Genomic DNA, 23,254 nt, shown 5'->3' on the forward strand with positions numbered 1-23,254 from the left:
AAAAAGTATATATATATTTTTATTATTTTTCATATAAAAATATATGATTCAATTTATATTAAAATAATATTTCGTAATATAAATTTTACATAAAATCATAGATTCTAATGAAAAATAAATAGAAGTATATGATATTTTTTTTATACTTTTCTTATATATTATTATCTAAAATGATCAGGAGATATTTTACATTAAATAAAAAAGCTTTTCTTTGAAAACTAATATGCTTTTTAGTTTAAAATGAACTAAGAAAAGCAGAGCTTTTTTTAACAAGGTTTTGAATAACTTGCAACCAGCTCTGTTGATATATAACTGTGGTAAGTTTTAAATAAAAATTAATAAATTTAAAATTAAATAATCATAATTAATCAGACATATTCCACGAATCTATTCGATTTCTATCGGACTTCTTACATATGGGACAAGTCCATGTCTCAAAAGCAAACCCAAAACCCATCAGTTCTTTTTCAAAGCCAACTAGTCCACGCGGCACGTCCCAGTCCGGCAATAAGATGTAGGCCGAACAGATTACACGTGCGGGCCCATCTGAAGGGAGACTAGTCCTGTAACGTGACAAGAAATAGGGGTAGACCCAGTCACTTTGCAGTCATGTCCGTATGCGCATTAGAGAATATTAAATAGCCGTCTGGCGTGGATCCGCACGTACAGAGCTGAGTGATAGGGATAGATAGTATACATCACTAGCAGGGGGTCTTCTTCTTGATTCTTCTTCCTTCGCTCCATTTTTATGATTTTTCTTTACAATTTTTGCCTATTCATATTATATTAGTTCATGAATCTGACTAGAACGTTGGAGGGTCTCCACCGGAACAGTCTCGATAAACCCTTAACTATTTTTTTTTATTTTATAGATTTTTTTTCAAATCGAGCATCAAGTGGAGTAAGAGGAAACCAGATCATCAAGTGAAATAGGAGAAAACCAGATCTATTATGAAATAAGAAGAAAATCAAATCTATTCCTACGAATGTGGAAATTTCAAAACCACCACTATTAAATAAATCAGCTTTTAAAATTTAACAAATTAAATATTAATAAATTCGAATTTCACTATTAAATAAGCCTAAGACCCACCTAAAAAGTAAATCAAACCAAAGCCAACTTTTATGAAATTGTATAATCTTAAGCTATAGATTATAATACATGTTGTAATGCAGACAAAACTATAATTTCTGTTTTCCCCAATCTTATAATGTCCACGTGTCATGATCTAAAAGTCCATGGACAGCAGAAGCCAACATGTCAAATGAAAAACCACGTGTTAAACAAAGATTGGTGAAGATCATATCCAGCTTATCCAGGGAGAAAATGGCAGATAAGGTGCTTGCCCGAAACCAATCTACATCACAAAAACGCAAAGCAAACATGTCAATACAAAAAATCCAATCCCAAAAATATAATCTCCTTTATTCCACACTTGAAAGCTAAACCAGAAATCTAAACTCAGCCCAAGCAAAAATGGCACAAGCAATGGCTTCAATGGCTGTCCTTGAAGGCAGTCTCCAAATCAGTGGCTCAACTCGCTTGAACGTCCCTAGCAACAACACAAGGGTAGCTGTTTCCAGGCCTGGTCTCACTATTAGAGCTTACCAACAGGTACCTTCTGCTGCTGAGCCTGAACCCAGCCGTCGAGCTGTGCTGGGTCTTGTTGCCGCTGGTTTGGCTTCTGGGTCTTTCGCTCAAGCGGTGCTTGCTGAAGCCCTTTCTATTAAGCTTGGTCCTCCTCCTCCTCCCTCCGGCGGACTGCGTAAGTTCATTATCTCTTCCACCCATTTGTATTAATGTGACAGTGACGTTTCAAGCTATAATGGCCAAAATTTTGAACTTTTGTGTTGGCAGCTGGGACTTTAAACTCTGATCAGCCAAGAGACTTGGATCTACCATTGAAGAAGAGATTTTACCTGCAGCCACTTGACCCAGCTCAAGCAGCAGTGAGAGCCAAGGAATCAGCCAAGGACATTGTGGGTGTGAAGCCGCTCATTGACAAGAAGGCTTGGCCCTATGTTCAAAATGATCTCCGCCTTAGGGCTGAGTATCTTCGCTATGATCTCAACACTGTTATTGCTGCTAAACCCAAAGAGGAGAAGCAAACTCTCAAGGAACTCACTGGAAAGCTCTTCCAATCCATCAACGATGTAAGCTTCAAAACTGTGTTCCTTGATTTTCCTTCAAGTTGTTTACTTTAATTCTCTAATGAATATGCTGTTGATGGAATTTGAATTTTTTCTTTTAACCTGTTTTTGCCTTTCAGCTGGACCATGCAGCCAAGATTAAGAGCACCCCAGAGGCAGAGAAGTACTATGCTCAGACTGTATCTAATCTGAATGATGTTCTTGCTAAGCTTGGTTAAGGGAATTTATGTATTTTTATTCTAAGCTTTGTTAATCACTTTCTTTTGGAATGCTGTTTGAAAAAGTGTAGTTGGAGAAGAAATAATCAACTTCTTACTTTTGTTTCAACCCAGATGAATGTGCACACAATTCGGTAATTTAGATCTTGTTTAGTTGAAATGTGTTAATTTCTGATAAATCAAGTTAATTACCTTCCATTAAGGGAAGAAAAACCATTGATTTCTCATAAAATTAAAAATAAATGTCAATCAAATAAAAATAATTTTTAAAAATAACTTTTAAATAATTTTTATACCTTTTAAAAATTTCAAATTCCTTAATTGAGTTACTCCAATCAAACAAAAACTTAATTTTCAAGAAAGAAAAATATAAGCATTTTGTTGAAATAATTAATTAACTATTAAGAAATGTTTCTGCAAAGACAGAATTGTTTACACAAATCTATCTAGCTCTTTGCATTACAGACAAATATTTCTGGACAAAGAATTTTACTATATTTGTACAACAAATAATTTTCTATATAAGATGAAAATCTACAGCTTCACAATATAAAGCTTATGCCAATAACAAACGACATGATCATTGCAGCAGATTATGTGATGATTACGGTTATAAATGTTGTAAAAACGAGTTTAAAAATAAATCTGTATTGGTTTGATTCTGAAAATTAAAATTTGAGAAAATTTTATTTTATTTTTTAGCTCAAATTTTATTATTATTTTCTATTTATTTTCAACAAGAAATAATGTACCATATAGGCTCTTTTAGTGAATATCAACCTGAGAGGTGCACAAAGTTACAATGTCCATCCACAATTGTTTTGAAACAATAAACGATCTCTTCTCTTTGAGTCACCAAGAAGACGTCATGCCCCCTAACTCCGGCAATTTTAGCAATCTCCACTTATGATAATTCTGAATGGTTAAAACTACATAAGCTTCATTGTCATTCTCTTCCCAAAACTTTCTGTTGTAAAAAATTGTTTTTGTTAGTGTGTGATGATAATCATAGGGAATTATAGACTAATTGATTAATAGAGCATTTTTAGGAGTTACCTTAATAAAATCTTGTAATTTATATATATACACACTTATTTCAATGGAGAAATATACGGAAATTATCTAATTATTTCTTATCTTATTATATGGTATCAGAGTCATTTCTGTAGAAATTTAATTTTTTTCTTTCCCGTTGAGTTTTAAATTTTTTTAGAAACTTAGAGTTCCTATTCTTTTGGGTTACCCATTTAGGGTAATATTTGTCTCTCACCGCCTACCTAGGAAGGATGCCAGAGTCGCCTTACAGCCCCCTTATTAGATTTGTAGTTCGTTTGCAGTTTGGTTGTTGGGTTGAGGTGTTTTTTATACTATTTACGCCAGGTACTGTTCACTGGGTTAGATTTTATTATCTTCCTTTAATTCGTTTAAAGATATAGGAGTATAGGGTTTTGGTTGAAATGGTTTCTGACAGTAACACCTATATTATTAAAATTATCCTAACGTTTTCAGTAGCGACTGAGATAGGTAAAACGTGTCTTATTTCCTCTTCATACAAATGGGTCATTGATTCTGGTACCACGGATTATATGACAGGTAATCCTCATATTTTTACTAGCTTTCGATCTCATAAACCACTTTCTCCTGTTATTATAGCTGATAGGTCAACCTATAATGTTGAGGATTATGGGACTGTTAAACTTACTCCTTCTATTACCCTATCATCTGTGCTAAATTTACCTAATCTTGCCTTTAATTTAATATCTGTGAGTAAACTTACCAAAGACTTAAATTTTTGTGTTTTCTTTTTTCCTGATTATTATCTCATTCAGGATGTTGTAATGAAGCAGATTATTGGTAAAGGACAAGTATCTAGGGGTCTCTACATTTTGGATGCATAGATGCCTTGGTCTGTTGCCTGCTTCAGTGTCGTGTCTCCGTTTGAAACACATTGTCGGTTGGAACATCCTTCTTTACCGGTTTTGAAGAAGCTATGCCCTTAATTTCATAAGGTATCTTTACTGCAATGTGAGTCATGTCATTTTACAAAACATCATTGAAACTCTTTAAGTCCTAGAATCAATAAACGAGCTGAGTCTGCTTTTGAATTAGTTCATTCAAATGCTTGGGGCCCATGTTCGGTTGGATCTAAGACTGGATTCATATATTTTATCACTGTTGTGGATGATTACTCTAGAATGACTTGGATTTATTTTATGAAGCATCGTTCGGAAGTGATTTCTCATTTTTCTGCTTTTTGTGCTGAAATCAAGACTCAATTTAATATTTCTGTTAAAATTTTACATAGCGACAATGCTAAAGAATATATGTCAGAATCATTCTAGGCTTATATGACTCAACATGGTATTCTTCACCAATTGTCATATGTGTTGATATACCTGCTCAAAATAGGATAGCTGAAAGGAAGAATCAACATCTCCTTGAGGCTACTCGAGCTCTATTATTTCAAATGCAAGTTTCTAAGCAATTTTGAGCCGATGTTGTCTCTACTACATGCTTTCTCATTAATCACATGCCCTCCATAGTACTAAACGGTAATACTCCTTATAATATCCTCTTTCCTCATAAGCTATTATTTCCTGTTGAACCACGACTGTTTAGCAGGACTTGCTATGTTCGGAATGTCAGACCTCATATGACTAAATTTGATCCTAAAGCTTTGAAGTATATTTTTTTTGGATATTCTCGCCTTCAGAAGGGGTATCGGTGTTATTCTCCAGACCTCAACAAATATCTGGTCTCAACAGATGTAGCCTTTTCCGAGTAAATTCATTTTTATCTTGTTGCCCAAACCTCTCATGATCAAGAGGAGGATGAATGACTAGCTCATTTATAGAATCATATCTGATGGTGGGACCTCTTCAAGTATGCTTTCCACTGTATAATCTGTTAGTAACATTCCTCCTAATACTCAGCTTCCTGTTAAACCGTCAGTTGTTCAAGTTTACTCTCGGAGACTAATACCTGATGATATATGTCCTGCACCAGAATCTTCTTCACGATCTGATCTACCACCAAGTGACCTTGACCTCCCCATTAGTTTTTGTAAAGGTAAACGACAGTATAAATCTACCTATTATGTTGCTAACTTCATGTCTAATGATCACCTGTCTCCTTCTTCTACCTCCTTAATTCTCTCTCTAGATTCCATTTCTTTGCCTAAGACAGTTAAAGAGGCCCTAACTCATTTTGAATGGCGTGATGCAATGTTTGAGGAGATCAAGGCTCCAGATAAAAATCATACTTGAGAACTAGTTGATTTATCCTTTGACAAGAAGGCGGTGGGCTGTAAATGGATTTTTGCCATCAAAGTCAATCCATATGGTTTCATAGCGAGGCTTAAGACCCGTCTTGTCGTCAAAGGTTAGCCCAAATCTATGCCGTTGACTATTTTGACACTTTTTATCCTGTGGCAAAAATGACCTCAATTCACTTATTCATCTCCCTAGCTGCTTCTTAGCATTGACATTTACACCAGTTATATATCAAGAATGCATTTTTATATAGTGATCTCCAAGAGGAGGTGTATATGGAGCAACCACCAGGGTTTATTGTTGAGGGGGAGTATGGAAAAGTCTGCCATTTGAAAAAATCTTTATATGGTTTGAAGTAGAGTCCCCGTGCATGGTTTGGCAAGTTTAATGAAGTTGTTCAAAAATTTGGATTGGAAAAGAGCAAGTGTGACCATTCAGTCTTCTATAAAAATTTCGATACTGGTATTATTCTCCTTGTTGTATATATTAATGATATTGTCATTACAGGGAATGATAATACATGGATCTCTTTTCTCAAAAACTACTTGCAGGCGAGTTTTCATACCAAAGATTTGGGTCAGCTTAAGTATTTCTTAGGAGTCGAAGTCTTGAGAAGTAAAAGGAAAATTTTCCTGTCTTAAAGAAAGTATGTCCTTGACTTACTTATAGAAACTGGGAAGATGGGAGCTAAACCATGTAGCACATCAATGATTCTTTATATATGTCTTACAAAGGATGATGGAGACCCTTATGATGATCCAGAGAGGTACAAGAGGTTGGTTGAAAAGTTAAGCTACCTTATGGTTGTGACTCAACCAGATATTGCTTTTGCAGTAAGCGCTGTGCCAGTTCATGTCTGCATCTATGGTGAAAAATTGGGCCGCTCTAGAACAAATTCTATGTTATCTAAAAGGGACTTCTGGACTCGATATACTCTACAATGATCATGGGCATATTGCACTTGAGTATTTTTTTTAATGCTAACTGAATGGGATTCAAAAGTGATAGAAGGTCGACTACATGCTACTGTGTATTTGTTGAATGAAACCTAGTGTCATGGAAAAGTAAGAAGCAAAATGTGGTATCCAGATCCAGTGCCGAGTCAGAATACAAGGCCATGGCTCAATCCACTTGTGAGATTTTGTGGATAAATTATCTGCTGAAGGAAGTTGGTATGGATATTGCGTCACTCGGAAAATTTTGGTGTGATAATCAGACTGCTCTTCACATTGCTTCCAATCTAGTATACCACGAACGGACTAAGTATATTGAAGTTGATTGTCATTTCATCCGTGAAAATATTCAAGAAAATTTAATCTCCACCAATTATGTGAAAATAGGAGAGCAACTGGGTGATCTACTCACTAAAACTTTAAATGGGCCTCGAATAGAATATCTTTCTAACAAGTTGGGCATGATAAACATCTATGATCCAACTTGAGAGGGAGTGTTAGAGTGTAAATATAATGTGTATATAATTATAGGAGATTACATAATTATAGGCTAATTGATTGATAGAGGATTCTTTGGAGTTGTCTTAATAAAACCTTATAATCTGTATATATACACACTTACTTCAATGGACAAATATAAGGAAATTGTCTAATTATTTCGTATTTTATTACAATTTTCAATTAAAAAAATTTAATGAATTCTTACATTATTGTTGTGCAAGATATTTTATTTTCATTTAAAAAAATTAATTAAATTACATCATTATATAATTATTGATTACAAACATAAATACATCTTTTGATATTGTGTGAGTGTAACTAGTTTAGTTATGGATAAGTGGGTGTTTAATTTACCTTTTTTACATAGCCGATTGTTTATTAATTTTCAAACATCCAGTGTTTGGTAAATTATTTAAAAAGGCAGTTAATAGTTGATAGATTCCTTATGAGCTGCCTTTTCCATTAATTCTAAATATTAATTACAAAATTTTTATAATAAAATAAATTTTAATGTGATGCTCTGAAATACAGAGAATAGGGTTTACAGTAGTTGTGTAAGTTTAGCCCGAGAGAAAGGTATTCCTTCCCATTTTATTCCTTTTCGTTTGTCTGCTAGTAACGCCTAACGGCTTCTCTGTTACAGTGTCACCTGTCTATATCACGCAAGCAGGGCTGCAAAGTGATCAAGCATAATTTAGCAACATTTTTATTATCTTTATTACTGTTTAAATACACATTTTTCTAGTTTAATCTATGTTTTTATGATGTTTTTACATAAAAGGAGAAAACTGAAAACTTGAAGAAAAATTGCAGAAAAAGCTGAAAAATCGATTGGGTCGAAGTGATTTGGCCAAATCACTCGCAGGAAGCCGAAGCAAAAAACTGGGACTGACTTGCAGAAACAATCTGGGCAAGCGATTTGGGCAAATCAACTGCCCAAATCAAACTGATGCAGCAGACTCCAACAGCGCGAGAAAAAGGAAATTCAGAATTTAAAAGGTGTTGGAGTCTTATCCTACTTCAAACATCACAAGACCAATCCTATGACATCTCCAAGAGCCACTCCAAAGGAAGACTTTCTCCAAAGAAGATTTATTCATGATTAAATACAAAAGCAAAGAAGGAATAAAAGACTATAAAAGACCAAGTCAAATTAGGATTCCAAATCCTAATTGGATTAGGACTCTTCACCTATAAAGAGGGACAGCCACAAACCAACAAGGGGGCATCGAATTCTCTTTAGAATTTCGACAGCAACACATCAGCTCTCTTCCTCTACTTTTCTTCTTTCTTTTTGTGTATTTTTGTCCACCATGAGTGGCTAAACATCTTCCATTCTAGTTGAAGTTGGGAAATTTCAGTTTTATGATGAATTGGGAGATTTAAAACTCCATTGTTAAGCTTCTATTTTTCAATATTTATGCAACTCGATCTTCATGCTATTATTGCTTTGTTATCAGAATCAATTAAGGCATGTTGCTTTTAATTGCATAAGTGATAAATTATTAGTTTAAATAATTTAGGTCCATAATTGCTTAGATTGTTTGAACACAAGCACACTTGGTTGCATAATCTAAACTTGACCACGCGGTTGACAATGTTAGAATTAGGTTTCTCTAAGTCTTAATGCAGTTAACAGTTGAAAAGTAAAAAAACCCCAAGGACATTCCTTGGCAACTTGTTAACTAATATTTGATTAGCGAACGTTTCCTAGTTAAACTAAAACTAAGAAGGAATTTGGTTGTGAGAAGCGTCTTCCACAACCTAAACTAATTTATTGAAATAAATAGGAGTATTAAATAATCAATGATCAATTCTAAACAACTGAAATAGATCCATACTTTAACTAGAGCCTTTCTCCCATTGATTTACTCATCTTTTTAATTATTGCTTTCTTTTACTCAGTTTTAATTCTAGTCTACTATCATCTCAAACAAACCCCTCTCTTCTTATTTTTGCTATTTATTTGTCCAAGTCATTATTAGGAAGATCCTTAGTGTCAAATCCCTGAGGTTCGACCCTATTGCCACTATCTACAAATTATTTTATTGATTGATAATAGGTTTATTTTTTACAGTTTCGATAATCGCTATCACGAAGTAACTGGACCTACTGTCCTTCCTCCTGTCACGTCACTGGGCTGGACTTTTCCTTGCTGGACTTAGGCTCGCGGACGACCCGGCGTGCCCCGTGTGTCTGGGTTAGGGTTGGTGATGTTGGACCGGTCGTTCCGAGGAGACTTCATGGCTTTAGGTCAGCACTGTTTTCTTGGACCCGGCCTTACTTTGGGATGGTAAGACCCGACAGTCATCATAATGTACATTAATAAATTATTTATATCAATAACATAAATATAAATATTATAAAAATAATTATATTAATATAATATTTATTTATTTTTATATAATAAAAATACACATATAGAATAAAATATAATTTACATTACATGCACAAACCATATTTTTAAATATTATGTATATTATACAATAAATTATTAATATTATATATATTTCATTAATAAATAAAGTAATATACATAATTTTATATATTAATAGTAACGTCGTGCCATTTTTCAATTAGGTGGCAATAAAGCTCCTGGCTTTGACGGTTTCTTAAGTCTTTTTTATCAACGCAATTGGTAGGTGGTGGGCTCGTCTCTTGGTACGACTATCCACCGCTTCTATGACAAGTTTTCTTTTGAAAGAATTCAATAGGACTAACAGTGTTCTTATTTCCAAGTGTTGAAATCCCACTGGTATTCAACAATTTTAGCCTAGTAGTCTGTGTAGTTTTATCTATAAGATTATTTTTAAGACTATTTCTAATAGATTGAAACTATGGATGCACTCCCTTATTCCTGCTGATCAAAATGCTTTAATTACTGGTCGTGTTATTTAAGATAATCGTGTTATTCAAGATAATCTTGTTATTGCACATGAAATTTTTCATTATTTACGTACGACTCCTACTTGTCTGCATTCTATCACCGTAAAGCTTGATATGTATAAAGTTTATGACTAGGTTGTTTGGCACTTTTTGCACAAGTTTCTCGAGCATATGGGGTTTGTTGCACACTGGATTTAGTTAATCATGCAATGTATTTCTACTATCAGTTTTTCTATCATGGTTAATGGTCAACCTATAACTCCCTTTCTCCCTTTTCGTGGGCTTCGGTAAGGAGATCCTTTATCCCCCTATCTATTTCTATTTGTGTCCCAGGTACTCTCTTATTTGTTGTCAGATGCGCATGCTACGAGTTTCTTTGGAGGAATTAGAATCGCTCGGATGGCTCCATCCCTTCTTGATGTTTTATTTGCTGATGAAACTCTCTTGTTTGCTCGAGCATCTAGGGAGGAAGCAACCAACTTGCTTTATGTTCTACAAACATATACCTTGGCTTCTGGTCAGCCTATTAACCTTTCCAAGTCTCTTATCCTTTTTAGTAGAAATGCTCCTTTCATTCTCAAGCTAGACATTTTAGATTTGTTTTATATGGACAAACTCACTGCATCTGATAAATATTTGGGCTTGCCTATGCTACTCAATCGTTCTCGTCAACAAGCTTTATCATTGGTTGAGGATAAAATCCGTGGGAAGATACAATCATGGAAACGTCAGTTATTGTCTCAGGCTGGTTGGACTACCATGGTTCAATCAGTGTTAACTGTTGTCCTGCATATTCCATGTCTGTTTTTCTTATCCTAAACACTTCACTACCAAGCTCAACGGCTTGCTATCTCAATTTTAATGAGAGCATATTCTAATTTTCAACTTGTGTAAAATAGAGGGGACACATGAGAGAAGCTCGTATGCCACGTAAAACTAAATTATGCATGATAGGAACTGTATTATGAAGTAAACGCCAGATAAAAACCTTAAGCTTAGACTGCATCTGAAGAACCCACGTCCTTTGCCAAGTCGACTTCGTGAGGATAGTCAAAGAGGAAGGGCACGAGATGGAAGCCTGTACAAAGGATTGCTGGGTGAGATTCTTATGGCCTGATCTGATACTATACTGCCTATTCTGCTTAAAATTCCAAACCAAGAAATCTGGAGTACCCACAGAAGCCACTGGAATAGAGTGAATGGCCCTAGCAAGAGATGAAAGGAAAAGGTGATGCACCAAGTGATGATTCCAGTCCACCATTCTGATTCACCAAATCTGCCACTAAATTAATATAAAGAGCGCAATGAAGCAACTTGACCATATGAAAATTATCCACACCAGGAACCCATGGATAATGCCAAATAAGAGTACTACGACTATCGCCAATATTCATTCGGACACCGTCCTTAAACACATCCCTACTAGCCAAAATCCCTTGCCAGATCCAAGAACTTTACCTCCCAACTTGTGCATCCCAAATAGAAGAGTGAGGAAAATATAAACTTTTAAGAAGTCGATCCCATAAGCTAGATGGATTCCCGAGAAGGTGCAAACATTGCTTAGCTAAGCATGCAAGATTAAAATTTTCAAAGTCCTTGAACCCTATACCTCCATAAAATTTCGACAAGCAAAATCGTTGCCAACTAAGCCAATACATTTTTTGGGTCTCCCCATCTTCTCTCCACTAGAAGTTGGCTAAAATTCTATTCAACTTAGTACATAACTGTTTAGGATATCAAAAAAGAGACATAGAATAAGATGGAACAACTGTAATGACTGACAGAATCAAAGTACCTCGACCAGCTTGAGATAAAAGCTTCTGCGTCCAAGCTTGAGTTTTAAAACGAATGCGATCCTCAATCCAATGCAAAGCCTATTGTTTAGATCTGCCCAAAAGGACAGGTAAGCCCGAATACTTATCACCTTAGTGAATTTTCTGCATTTAAAAAAGCTGCAAAATCTCTTGCTTTAAAGAAGGGGGGGTCATCCGGTTAAAATAAATATGAGACTTAGAGAAATTAATACATTGACCAGACATTGAAGAGTAGTCCTTGAGAATTTACAGCACATGGCTAGCCTCACATCTTGATGCTCTTGCAAAAAGTAAAGCATCATCAGCAAACAAAACATTAGTAATGGTTGGAGAAAAATGAGAAATCTGCAAGCCCTGGAGTTGACCCTCATTCCTAGCAGTTGTAATCAAATAGGAAAGAGTCTAAGATACAAACAAAAATAAATATGGAGATAAAGGATCCCCTTGTCTGAGTCCCCTAGAAGGAGAGAAAGGCGTTGTAGGAATTCCATTAATAAGAATAAAAAATTGAACTGTAGTAATACACTGCATTACCAATTGCACCCACCGGTAAGCAAAACCCATCTACAATAAACCCTGTTATAAAAAAGACCAGTCCACTTTATAATAAGCCTTGTGCATATCCAGTTTTAGTGCCACAACATGAGTTTTTCTACGCGAAGGTCTTAAGCCTTTTGCAACTTTTAATCTGGCATGTCTGGCTAAGCAGTGTTGGTGAAACTTCTCCATCATCCTTTTAGTCTATGGGCTAAGGTCCTAAAGGCTAAGTACTTTCCAACTTCCTCATTTTGGGATGCTCACAGCAAATGGCGACAGTCTTGGATTTGGGCAAGTTTCTTAGCTGGACGGGAGGTGTTACGACGAGGAGTCCGTATGAATATTGGTGATGATGCTTCTACTCATATTTGGTCTAATCCATGGGTTTCCCATTTACTACATTTCCTGGAACCCCGTCCTACACTGTACCTGCCCAATATTGACTTGGTGGCTGACTTGATCAATCATTTGGCCCTAGATTGGGATTATCACTTGCTTTTTAATATTTTCTCTCGATCTTTAACACCTACAATCTCTTCGATTCCTGTTGCCCCCTCTAGGACTATAGATACATTAGTGTGGCATTATATGAAGGATGGACAATATATTCGCTCAAGCTATAGATTTATGATAGCCTCTTCCTTAGCTAACACACCAACACCCACAATGCTTCCTTCACTGCTGTTAACACATCTCACTGGTGAAGTGTTTGGTCTTCGCAGGTTATGCCTAAGCTTAAGTTTTTTATCTGGAGATGGTTATATAATGCCTTACCGGTTATATCTAATTTGGCTCATCGTGGGTGTGGCCATACTTCTATGTCTTATTTGTCACTCAACCTCTGAGATGTTGGACATATGTTGTTTTTTGGTCAATTTGCTCATCTTATTTGGTTTTCCAGTCTTTGTATATATAAGTTTTCTCTTCATGATTTCCCTACTTTCCTTGTTTGGTGGAACTCTTTGCTCTCTAGTGCGACTTTTGGACATGATGGGCCTTTACTTCTTGTCTTTACAATCCTCACTATATGGCATATTTGGAAGGTGCAAAATAGGTATATATTTTATCAGGTTTCTCCTGATATTGTCACTGTTGTTCATCTCATTTCGCTTGATTACTCATACCTGTGTTAAATGGTATTTTTGCTGACCTTCCTGCATCTAGGGCCGAGAAGTATTCGGTTCAAACCGAAAAAGCCGATCGAACCGAATTAATTTTAAAATTCGGTTTGATTTTTTATTCAATTTGGTTCGGTTTTTAATTTTAAAAATTTTGGTTATTTCGGTTCGGTTTGGTTTTGATCAGAAAAAAATTAAAAAAACCGAACCGATTAGTGATAATAATATGTTATTTTCAATAATATAGAGAAATTAAATTATATTAAGATTAAAATATTTTAATTAAATTTTAAAATATTAAAAATAAAGTGTAAAAAATAAAAAAAAATTATTAAAAATCAAAATCAAACCGAATCAGACCGGTTCGGTTCAATTTGGTTTTTAACCAAAATCAATTCGGTTCGATTTTCATAAATATTAAAATTTTGATTTTTGGTTTATTCGGTTCGGTTCGATTTTGAACCAAACCGACCGAATGCTCACTCCTACCTGCATCTGGATCTTCTTCACTTTCAGGTAACAGAGGGTTTTCTCCTCCTAGCGGAATGTTTAAGATTTAGTTTGATATTGCTTGGAAGGACCAATTTTCACCTGCGGGCAGTTGCTGTGCTACTTATAAATGATAATGGCTTACTTGTGCATGGTCTGGCCAAACAGGTATGGTGTTTATCGGCTCTTGTGGGTGAGCCTAGGGCTCTATTGGAAGGATTGAAACTAATAGTTAGTATCAAACTTTCATCACTTATTTATGAGGTAGATTCCACTCTTCTAATTAATGCTATTCAAAACCCGCCTCTATCCCTACCATGAGAAATTCGAGCATCATTATCTTCTATTTTAACGCTTATTCCGTATTTTCAATATTTTTTTTGTTATATTCCTCGAAAGGCCAATATTTAGGTGAATACAGTAGCTAAGCTTTGTTTTAACGGTCTCTTACTGCCCGATTGGTTACTTTAGTCCTTTTCTTCACTCAAACAATTATTGTAAATATTCGCTAGTATTTGGTAGCTCTGTAATGCAATTTCATTATCGTTAAAAAAATTGGTATAGTAATTTTAAGGATAAAATACATTTTAGTTCCTAGATTTTAGCATAATTAATGAATCGGTCCCTCTAATTTTTAAAATCAAATATTTAAACTTTTATATTTTACAACCGTCCAAATTTCACATCTCTCGGTCCATTAATATGTTAATTTAATGTTTTAAAACTTTATCAAAGGAGAGAGTGGTTTTTTTATCTAAAAAATACCCCTTCTTTTCTATTGTAAATTGATTTCTTCTGCCTTTATTTTCCTAGACTTTCCTTGAAAAAATAAATCTCTAGTTCTTGTACCCATTATTCTCAATCCCAAGTTCTTCTCCATTTCTTTGACTATCATCATCCCTTTGTCCATGTAGTGGAAATTTTATCCAGAGAGAGCATTCAAGAACTTGAAACTTTATCTAATGGAAGTGTTCCCTCCTCCTCCACATCTCTCAACATGGTTATCTCCTCCAGCACTAAACAAGGAGCTGCCTCTTGAGCCAGATAAAGATTACCATGTGAAGGTAGAGATTGAAATAATTTTCTGAATAAAGGAGGTTGTGGAGGAAGATGCAGGTGAAAAAGTGGGTCATAGAAAATGGAGGAAGCAATGTTGTATCTGTCATTGGAAAGTCTCCATCAAAGCCTAGTGGAGCTGTATGGGCAGGATTTGTAAAGGAGATCTAAGAATTTGGGAGCAAAGAAAAAGGTGAGCATTTGAGCAAGTAAAAAAGATTGAGAAGATCTGTTGTTGGAGTATAACATGCATCTGCTAAAGAAGATGAAATGAAAACCAAAATTTGATTTAAAGAACCTTTTATCAAATGGGTATTAATGTGGAGGGAAGTAAAGGGAGAAATAGGGAGAGGTGGGATTTTCATAGAGGGTTTTTTTAAATTTAAAATATTTTTTATTTTTTTAATAGATTTTAAGATGAAAAGATTTTTAATTTAGATAAAATAAAAATATAAAAATTTAAGTATTTGATTAAAAAAAAATTGAGAGGTTGATTATTAACTATATTAAAATTTATAAATTAAAGCGTAATTTATTCTAACTATAATAATACAATTGGGGACAGGGAGGCTCATTTGGGCTTTGGTTGAAATCGCACAAATTCAAAAGCCAGATCCCACACCACGCTCCAATTATTTATTATTTGTGAATTAGATTTCTACGCAACTCGACACATCCAACGGTTACAAATCACTCCACTCCAGATTTTGGCCGTTTCTTTTCCTGTTTAAAATCTAGAGGCATTTCTTTTTTTCTCTAAATCGGCTTCTGGTTCTGGAATCTCGATTCGAACCCTAACTCCCTCCAAACCCTCTTTCCGACTTCGTTCATATCAATGGCACCAAAACGATCTACTCCCCTGGATGATCCACCGGCTGCTTCTTCTGAAGAAGAAGAGGAAAGCTCCAGTGGAGAAGAAGAAGACGGAGAAGAGGAAGAGGGATCTTCATCTGAAGAAGAAGGAACTCAGGGAAAGCCGCAAAAACCCTCTTCTCAACCAGCGTCACAGATACAAACTGCAAAACCAGTTCACAAGAAGCCTGATTCCGAATCCGAGTCTGATGAGTCTGACTCTGAATCCGACTCCGATGCTGACCGACCTAATCATGCCCGTGACGCCACTGTCAAGCCCATCGCTTCTAAGCCCATGGAGGAGACTCCTACCAAAACCACGAAGCTTAGATCTAAACCCTCGGCATCAAGTTCAGCTACCGCGAAGTCAACGGCCGCGGTGAAAAGGGCCAGTGAGAGTGATCGCGACCCAAAAGACTCTAAGCGGGGCAAGAAGAAGGATTCGGAATCTGATGGAGTTGTTGAGAAGTCCGAGGATACGAAGAAACAGCTGTTTCAGCGGCTCTGGAGCGAGGATGATGAGATTGCGGTGTTAAAAGGCATCATTGATTTCACTGAAAAGAAAGGAACTGACCCTTCGAAGGATATGACCTCGTTTCATGATTTCATTAAGAAATCGCTTCACTTTGATGTCTCTTTAAGCCAGTTGAAGGATAAGGTTTGGAGATTAAAGAAGAAATTTGAGAACCATGTGAGCAAAGGGAAAAAGGGTGAAGATAAGACATTTTCGAAGGCTCATGACCAGAAATCCTTCGATTTGTCAAAAAAGATATGGGGTAGTGAAGCAATTAGTGGGGGAGGAGTTGATTTGGGTGTTAAGTCTAATGGCAAAGCAAAGAAGAATGGCGGCAATAATCAGAGAAGCAAGAGTTTTGCTACATTGAAGGCTGAACTGGGTTTGGACGTCGAGGAGACTGAGAAGGTTGATAAGATGGAGGTTGAGACTGAAAGCCATTCTAGTCTGAAACAGATTTTACAGTTTGATAGGACTGTGAGTGTAGCAGGAATGGAGGAGTGTGTGGTAAAGAGGGGACTGGATATGTTGGAGGGAGCGAAAAAGGCTGAGATGGAAGAAAAATGGAGGCAGTTGCATGTTGCTGAATTGGAGCTGTTTCTGAAGAGGAATGAGTTGATAAGGGAGCAGGCAAAGCTGATGCTGGCTGCATATAAGACTGAGTAGGATTAGGCTATGGTAAAGTATAATTGTGGCTTTCTTGGTTGCGTTTATGTCGTAGTTGCTAGGTTAGTATTATTTCTGTGTTTATGATTTGGTGACTCTGTAACTTTTAATATCAGCTGCTTTTGTGTCTTTAACAGTATTTTGCTGGAGAATTCTCTATACAATATTCTGAGGTCGCAGTTTAGTGTGGTTCATTGTCTATTTCTATGAATTGGAGTAAATTGTTTCTTGTCCATCCTTGCTTGTTGCTTAGGAATTCCTATGTTTGTGTTGATGAATCGAGTGAAATTAAATCTTTTATTATATCCAAGCTATTTTCATATATATTAGGGAATTGTTAACTACCATGTCTTTACCATGTGGATGGATTTATTTTTGGTGTAGGTTGCTATTTGATCAGTGACAAGGTAGCTACATTAGTATGCTATGTGCTCTAGAGTCAAATCAAGTTGGCTAAACTATGTTCTGAAGTAATGAGTCTTACTCTCGCTCTCCTTTATCAATGTTTGCGTTATACCGAGCTCAGGAATTTGCCATTATAGGTTGGAGGAATTTATTGTAATCCTTTTTTTAAATTACCTTATATGTTCTTTCTAGATTTATCTGAATTTATTTCTTTCTATTGTCAGTTCTTTCTCTATACGGTAGCTGAAGTATAACCTATCTTGAGATTTGGCCACGTGTACACTTAATGGGAATGGGTAGACCTGAATTAACGAGCCTTGTGGATCACTAGGCATGACCAACCTGTATGATATAAGTTGTATCCGTACAATCCTACGTTAATGGGCGTGAGTGACCGGACAGCCACTTTGTTTGCGCATCAAAGCGGGGTATGATGTTCGATACAATAAGCTTATTAAATATTAAATGAGGTAATTATAAGTAATAAATGGAAATGAGTTTGATTTAGGAGCGTGTATTCTATGGATTTAGTTTTGAATTAAATTGAAATTGAAAAATTAAATCACTTAAAATTTTAGATTGAATTAAATTAAGATTAATTGAATTTACATAAATTGAATCAAATTGAAATTGAATTGATTCGGTTTAATTTAATAAAAATTAAAATTAAAAATTGAAATTAATATTAATTAAGATACGAAGAACAAATATCAATATTGTTTATAGAATTCTATATTAACTCTTTCCAATCTTCAAAATAGAATAATCAACAACTCAAGTCTCAAAATATATGAAAACTTAATCAATAACAATCAACAATTAGTTATTAATCATATTACAATTCAAAGTTTACAACTAAAAGAGTTTAGAAAAATGGAAGAAAATATTTGAAGCAAACAAGTTCAATCACACAAAAATAGCTATCGGTGAAGGTTAACTATGAACTGAATCAATCGAGTTCAAACATGGAACAACAGTGATGATCGTCTTCAGCAGTGAGAAGAGCAATCACGAGGAGCAGTAGCGAGCATTGACGACGGGCGGTGGGGGGCAACAATGAGCATTCTTTTCGCGAGGGCCGATTCAGTAAGGTAGGGAGAAAGAGATCGAGAGAAAACAGAGGGTGGGTAGAAGAGAGAATCAGGAGAAGAAAAGAAAGGAAGGGTGGATGAAAAATTGAGGGATAGAGTTTTTTAATGTTGTTTATAAATGGGAACGGTTCGGTTTAGGTTTTTTTATTGATTTCAGTTTTTAATTGAATTAAATAAAAAACTTAAAAAAGTAGTAATCGAATCAAATTGAATATACTAAATAACTGAACCGATTGATTCAATTTAATTCAGTTCGATTTGATTTTCAGTTAAAATTAAAAATTGCTCGCTCAAAAAGTCATTCTAATATTGATGAGGATATATGTATAAGAAAAGTTTTTTTATAAAAGGGAACTTCTATTTTGTCTTCAATTTTTATAACGTTCAAGTCCAAACGCTAACTCAAACATTTTACACTCGATCCACATTATTTTTTATGATCTCTCAACTAGCATTTGTGTTATTAATTGATTGAAATTGTTTGAAGGTAGTGTTTGGCCGTGTATAACCTTTTAGTGAATATTTGTTTGATTGCTTTGTTTGTATTGATCCTATTAAGTTGATTTTATCACTTTGATCACTATATTCTGAATTTAAAAGATAGTTCAGAGTTGTCACTTTTTTTATGTGCGACAAACATTTCTTTTATATGCTATAAACTTTATTTGTCGCACATAAATCTCGTAAAAAATTACTAAAACATTAATATATGTTTTAACTCCTTGAGAAACATACACTAAATCAAAGTCTATATGATCTCATCATCTCTCCAACATGAACAAACATATATGAACTCAAAGACTTGCACTATGCACTATATTTACAAATCAAAAGTGAAATTAAAAAACATAAATAAAAACAAATATATATATATTCGTTTTAAAGTCACTAAATATCAGTTATTAAATTTAAAGGGTCAATATTATAAAAACATACAAAAATTTCAAATATACTATTAAACTAGTTAGTAAGGTGGGAGTGAAATTATATTTTTACAAGTTAACAAAATGTAATCTAACAAATTTTTTTTTTTTTAATTGTCGTTAGATCTCAATTTACCATTTAAACAGGACATATAATTAAGGTTAAGTTTGAAACAAATTCAAAATAAACAAAACAAATCTTAAGATAAAGTCTAAATTTAAAAAAATACAGATTTTAATTTAATTATATTGAATATAATCTATTAATAATTTTAGTTTATTTAAATGTGTTGTATTGAAGTAAATTGAATTGACCGATGCTGACTGTTAATTGAATATAATTTAATTAAAATATAAAATTTTTATTATTATTTGAATGTAAAATTTTCATTTACTTAATTAAATATTAATTGTTAACCAAATAACTAATAACTAATAACAACTAATATTAGTTAATTGTGACGTTTCGTAGCTCCAAAAATTCAAAATTTCCCGCCTTTCTTTAGTCGGCTAAAAGGGAAACTATAACATTCATAGACATCCAACCGTACACTATTGACAAATCAACGGCTAGAGATCAAATCCGCGTGATTCTCATTAATTGGCTGGCAATTTTAAGCTGCTAATCGCTCTAAGCTATAAAAATGCCGTCGTAGATAGCCGCCATTGGCTTGTGTCTTAGTAAACAACCTATCAACGCAGTGCCAACTGTCATAGATACCTTCGCAAGTTCAGAATTCACTCGGAGACATATTATTTATTTTTCTCTGTATTTCCGTAGAAGAAGATGGCCGGAAGAGGTAAATCATCGAAGAAGAGCGCATCGAGGAGCAGTAAGGCCGGTCTGCAGTTTCCCGTCGGTCGCATTGCTCGGTTCTTGAAAGCTGGCAAGTATGCTGAGCGTGTCGGTGCGGGAGCGCCGGTGTATATGGCCGCGGTGCTCGAGTATCTTGCTGCTGAGGTGTAAATTAATCTCAATAAGAATCTCGAGTATAACCTTGTTTAGTTTCAAAAGAAATTTTCTTCGTTTCTGGTTTCTGGTTTTTGAGATCATGTATCAAATTCTATTTCACTTCACTTCTTGTATGAAAATCAGCAGGGATTAGGGGTTTCTTTTGTGCGGTGATGTACTGATATACGGTATTCTGAATTTGGAATTCATTGGCGGTGCAGGTGTTGGAGTTGGCTGGGAATGCAGCAAGGGACAACAAAAAGAGCAGAGTTGTGCCAAGGCATGTTCAGTTGGCGATCAGAAATGATGAAGAACTGAGCAAGCTGCTTGGTTCTGTGACGATCGCTAATGGCGGTGTGTTGCCTAACATTCACAACATGTTATTGCCTAAGAGACCTGGCCCTGGCCCTGGCCTTAAAGGTCCTGCTGATGATGACAGCTAAAGGATTTTCGTGCACCCTTTTTATCTCTTTTGAAGTCACATGCTCATACAGTTAGCAATTAGTAGGTTTCAGATTACCCTTTTCTTTTTTGGATTAGTTTTCAGAACTCATTTTTAGTGATCACCATTCCTGATTTTCTGTAATTGAAAATTCAGAAAAGAATAGGTTTCCTTAACATTTGCTTTTCCCTTGATTTTGTCGTTCATAAAACATTTTACTGGCTGATCAATTAACAAATGTTTATGAATGCCTTTCAACACAATGATTGTAGTGGTGCAAAGCAAATCTGGCAAACATCAAAACAAATGGAAAAAAATGGGTGGAAATGAATTGGAACTTCATAAGTCAAGCATTGGATCCTTGCCGGGGAGTCTTTTCTTCTTTGGCTGCAGCAGTGGCAGACACATAATAGGCAACTATGAACAGTCCATGAATGAAACATAGGATACCTCCTATGGAGAGCACTCGATGGTGAGATAAGCCACAAGACTTCCTGGATTTTGTGTTTGACATTGCCCCTATAATCAGCATGGAGAATCCAATTGCCAATATAATCCTGAGTTGCCACAATATTCGTCAGAATGCAGTCCTCTAGCTTGAAGGTACCATTGTGCAGATTGATTTATAAACTTATAGTACGATTCTGGAAACTGGGATTCATTTCTGAAAATAATTCTACTTTTTTTATTCGTACTGGCAGTGAAAGCAAATGATGGGTTCTGATATGCACAGACATGGGGATTTATTTCATACGTACCATGAGAAGATAAGGGAGGTTACAGCTAATTGCTTGTTAGCAGAAGCCTTAGCAAAATCTTCCTTAGACCACATGCAAATGCACTTCCCAAACAAATTAGCAATAACATGAGCAAGGGCCATAAGGATTGCTGCAGCCAACCCAAGTTTGAAAGCTTGATAGCTTGGATCTCTACACTCAAAAATCCACATCTTCAAATGCTTCACCTGTTCATCAACGACCAACACAATCAATGCAAATCTGCAGCAATATACTATTTTAGTTCAACTCCTCACTTACCTTGTTCTGGGCTATTTCAGCTTCAATGCCAAGTATCCCAGCTACAATGTCCAAGGCCATTATCAACAGACAAATCAAAACCCCAATGTTTTTTGCCATTTTTTCTGGTTTTCTGAATGCAGATTGCGAGGAGAAGACAGAGGTTGTTTTTATAGGGAACTTCAACTTTTTAACTAGAGAAGCTTTATGATCGCGTTAAGAGGAGAATAAGAATAAAGTGGAACAGGTATTGCGGATCATTACTGGATTAACTGTGAATTAAGAGTAAAAAGCTTCTTCCATCTCTGCAATTTCCTTTATTCTTTCTTTTACACATGTTCTTTCAAAATTCTGATTCCTTTCATGGGATACAAGGAAAGCACAGTATCTTTAGCACGATTGTAACAGTGATGGGCATGGACAACAAAGAAAAGTTCATTTTTGATTCATTACTTTACAAGCTATAAGTCCATGTATTCTTTACCAAATCTGTATGCTAAGCTTTTGTTCTGGCAACTATACGACTCTTGAATTAAAAACAAGACATACACAGAGCAACTTAACAATACTCTGCTAAAAGAAGTATTAGATTCTACATTTAAAGCTAAGCAAGGTAATAGGCAATACCATGTGATTTTTCTGAGCTAATACTATTCTCATACTCGGGGAGTAAATAGGTGACAGTCGGCATATTACCTGCATGTTAAGTTTAATTTGCCTCTATGAAGATAGTTAAACTGGGCCGGCTTATTCTCCGGCGGACTTTACCTGCAAGGTGAGGATTTGAATCTTAAATCAGCATTGTTGAAACCACTCCTAGTCCGAACAAGAATTAATACCTTCCTATATATTCACTTGCATTTTGTTTATTAATAGCAACTTGGTTGAAATATTTGGATATTCGATTTGATTAAAATAAATCTTAGTAAGATCTAATTATGTTTAGATGAATTTAAATTAAAATCATATAAAATAATATAAGAAAAGAATTTAAATTTAAAATGTACTTTGAATGGTCTTTTTTTTAAAAAAAAAAATAAAGATAGCCGCGAGCTACTGCATCAAAAAGAATAGTTGATGGGCTAGGATTAATATATATTATATATATTTAATTTATTTAAATAAAATAAACTACAATCAACTAACTAAATTAAATAAATAAAATAATAAAAAATATGTAATAATTAAATAATATTATAATTATATATATGTAATTTTAAAATTATATAATATATTATTGAAATTATATATTAAAATTATAATATTATTATAAATTATTTAAAATATATATATATAAATTGATTTTTCGATGTAATTTTAATATGATTTTTAATTAAAAATTAAATAATTAAATAAATTTAATTTAATATGATTTAATTTTTATATTATTAATTTTTT

The 23,254-nt window shown here is 34.7% G+C and overlaps 4 protein-coding genes across 6 annotated transcripts; 3 read left to right on the plus strand and 1 right to left on the minus strand.

The window, feature by feature from the left end:
• Positions 1–1,346: 1,346 nt before the first annotated feature.
• LOC110603001 (oxygen-evolving enhancer protein 3-2, chloroplastic) lies at positions 1,347–2,482 on the plus strand. Its single transcript, XM_021740637.2, has 3 exons — positions 1,347–1,766; positions 1,859–2,154; positions 2,271–2,482. Exons 1-3 carry the CDS (start codon positions 1,478–1,480, stop codon positions 2,367–2,369), a joined length of 684 nt encoding a protein of 227 aa, XP_021596329.1. The 5' UTR covers positions 1,347–1,477; the 3' UTR covers positions 2,370–2,482.
• Positions 2,483–15,616: 13,134 nt separating this feature from the next.
• On the plus strand, positions 15,617–17,939 carry LOC110603669 (GLABROUS1 enhancer-binding protein-like). Of its 2 annotated transcripts, XR_002486165.2 has the most exons (3): positions 15,617–17,039; positions 17,412–17,569; positions 17,657–17,939. XR_002486165.2 is itself a non-coding variant. In XM_021741495.2 (2 exons), the coding sequence occupies exon 1, from the start codon at positions 15,831–15,833 to the stop codon at positions 17,025–17,027; it is 1,197 nt and encodes a 398-aa protein (XP_021597187.1). In that variant the 5' UTR covers positions 15,617–15,830; the 3' UTR covers positions 17,028–17,039; positions 17,412–17,655. The 2 variants fall into 2 exon arrangements, 1 of the variants encoding a protein (XP_021597187.1); XM_021741495.2 differs by lacking the exon at positions 17,657–17,939 and having other exon boundaries at positions 17,412–17,655.
• Positions 17,940–20,106: 2,167 nt separating this feature from the next.
• On the plus strand, positions 20,107–22,313 carry LOC110603672 (probable histone H2A.3). Of its 2 annotated transcripts, XM_021741497.2 has the most exons (4): positions 20,107–20,407; positions 20,620–20,902; positions 21,113–21,443; positions 21,542–22,313. In XM_021741497.2, exons 1-2 carry the CDS (start codon positions 20,234–20,236, stop codon positions 20,839–20,841), a joined length of 396 nt encoding a protein of 131 aa, XP_021597189.1. In that variant the 5' UTR covers positions 20,107–20,233; the 3' UTR covers positions 20,842–20,902; positions 21,113–21,443; positions 21,542–22,313. The 2 variants fall into 2 exon arrangements, with proteins under 2 accessions (XP_021597189.1, XP_043807838.1); XM_043951903.1 differs by having other exon boundaries at positions 20,620–21,443.
• LOC110603671 lies at positions 21,008–22,002 on the minus strand. The gene is made up of 3 exons (XM_021741496.2): positions 21,878–22,002; positions 21,599–21,804; positions 21,008–21,397 (listed from the first exon to the last, which is right to left on the minus strand). Exons 1-3 carry the CDS (start codon positions 21,974–21,976, stop codon positions 21,187–21,189), a joined length of 516 nt encoding a protein of 171 aa, XP_021597188.1. The 5' UTR covers positions 21,977–22,002; the 3' UTR covers positions 21,008–21,186.
• Positions 22,314–23,254: the final 941 nt, after the last annotated feature.

Source organism: Manihot esculenta, chromosome 16 (genome assembly GCF_001659605.2).
Source record: "Manihot esculenta cultivar AM560-2 chromosome 16, M.esculenta_v8, whole genome shotgun sequence".
Classification (NCBI taxonomy): domain Eukaryota; kingdom Viridiplantae; phylum Streptophyta; class Magnoliopsida; order Malpighiales; family Euphorbiaceae; genus Manihot; species Manihot esculenta.

What these genes read in the sequence shown, in the direction of transcription:
- LOC110603001 (XM_021740637.2), top strand. Translation starts at nt 1,478, where the DNA reads ATGGCACAAGCAATGGCTTCAATGGCTGTCCTTGAAGGCAGTCTCCAA. An exon ending in TCCTCCCTCCGGCGGACTGC is followed by an intron (nt 1,767 to 1,858) that starts GTAAGTTCATTA and finishes TTGTGTTGGCAG; the next exon opens with CTGGGACTTTAAACTCTGAT. An exon ending in TCTTCCAATCCATCAACGAT is followed by an intron (nt 2,155 to 2,270) that starts GTAAGCTTCAAA and finishes TTTGCCTTTCAG; the next exon opens with CTGGACCATGCAGCCAAGAT.
- LOC110603672 (XM_043951903.1), top strand. Translation starts at nt 20,234, where the DNA reads ATGGCCGGAAGAGGTAAATCATCGAAGAAGAGCGCATCGAGGAGCAGT. An exon ending in TCGAGTATCTTGCTGCTGAG is followed by an intron (nt 20,408 to 20,619) that starts GTGTAAATTAAT and finishes TTGGCGGTGCAG; the next exon opens with GTGTTGGAGTTGGCTGGGAA.
- LOC110603669 (XM_021741495.2), top strand. Translation starts at nt 15,831, where the DNA reads ATGGCACCAAAACGATCTACTCCCCTGGATGATCCACCGGCTGCTTCT.
- LOC110603671 (XM_021741496.2), bottom strand. Translation starts at nt 21,976, where the DNA reads ATGGCAAAAAACATTGGGGTTTTGATTTGTCTGTTGATAATGGCCTTG. An exon ending in CTGAAATAGCCCAGAACAAG is followed by an intron (nt 21,805 to 21,877) that starts GTAAGTGAGGAG and finishes GTTGATGAACAG; the next exon opens with GTGAAGCATTTGAAGATGTG. An exon ending in ACCTCCCTTATCTTCTCATG is followed by an intron (nt 21,398 to 21,598) that starts GTACGTATGAAA and finishes GTGGCAACTCAG; the next exon opens with GATTATATTGGCAATTGGAT.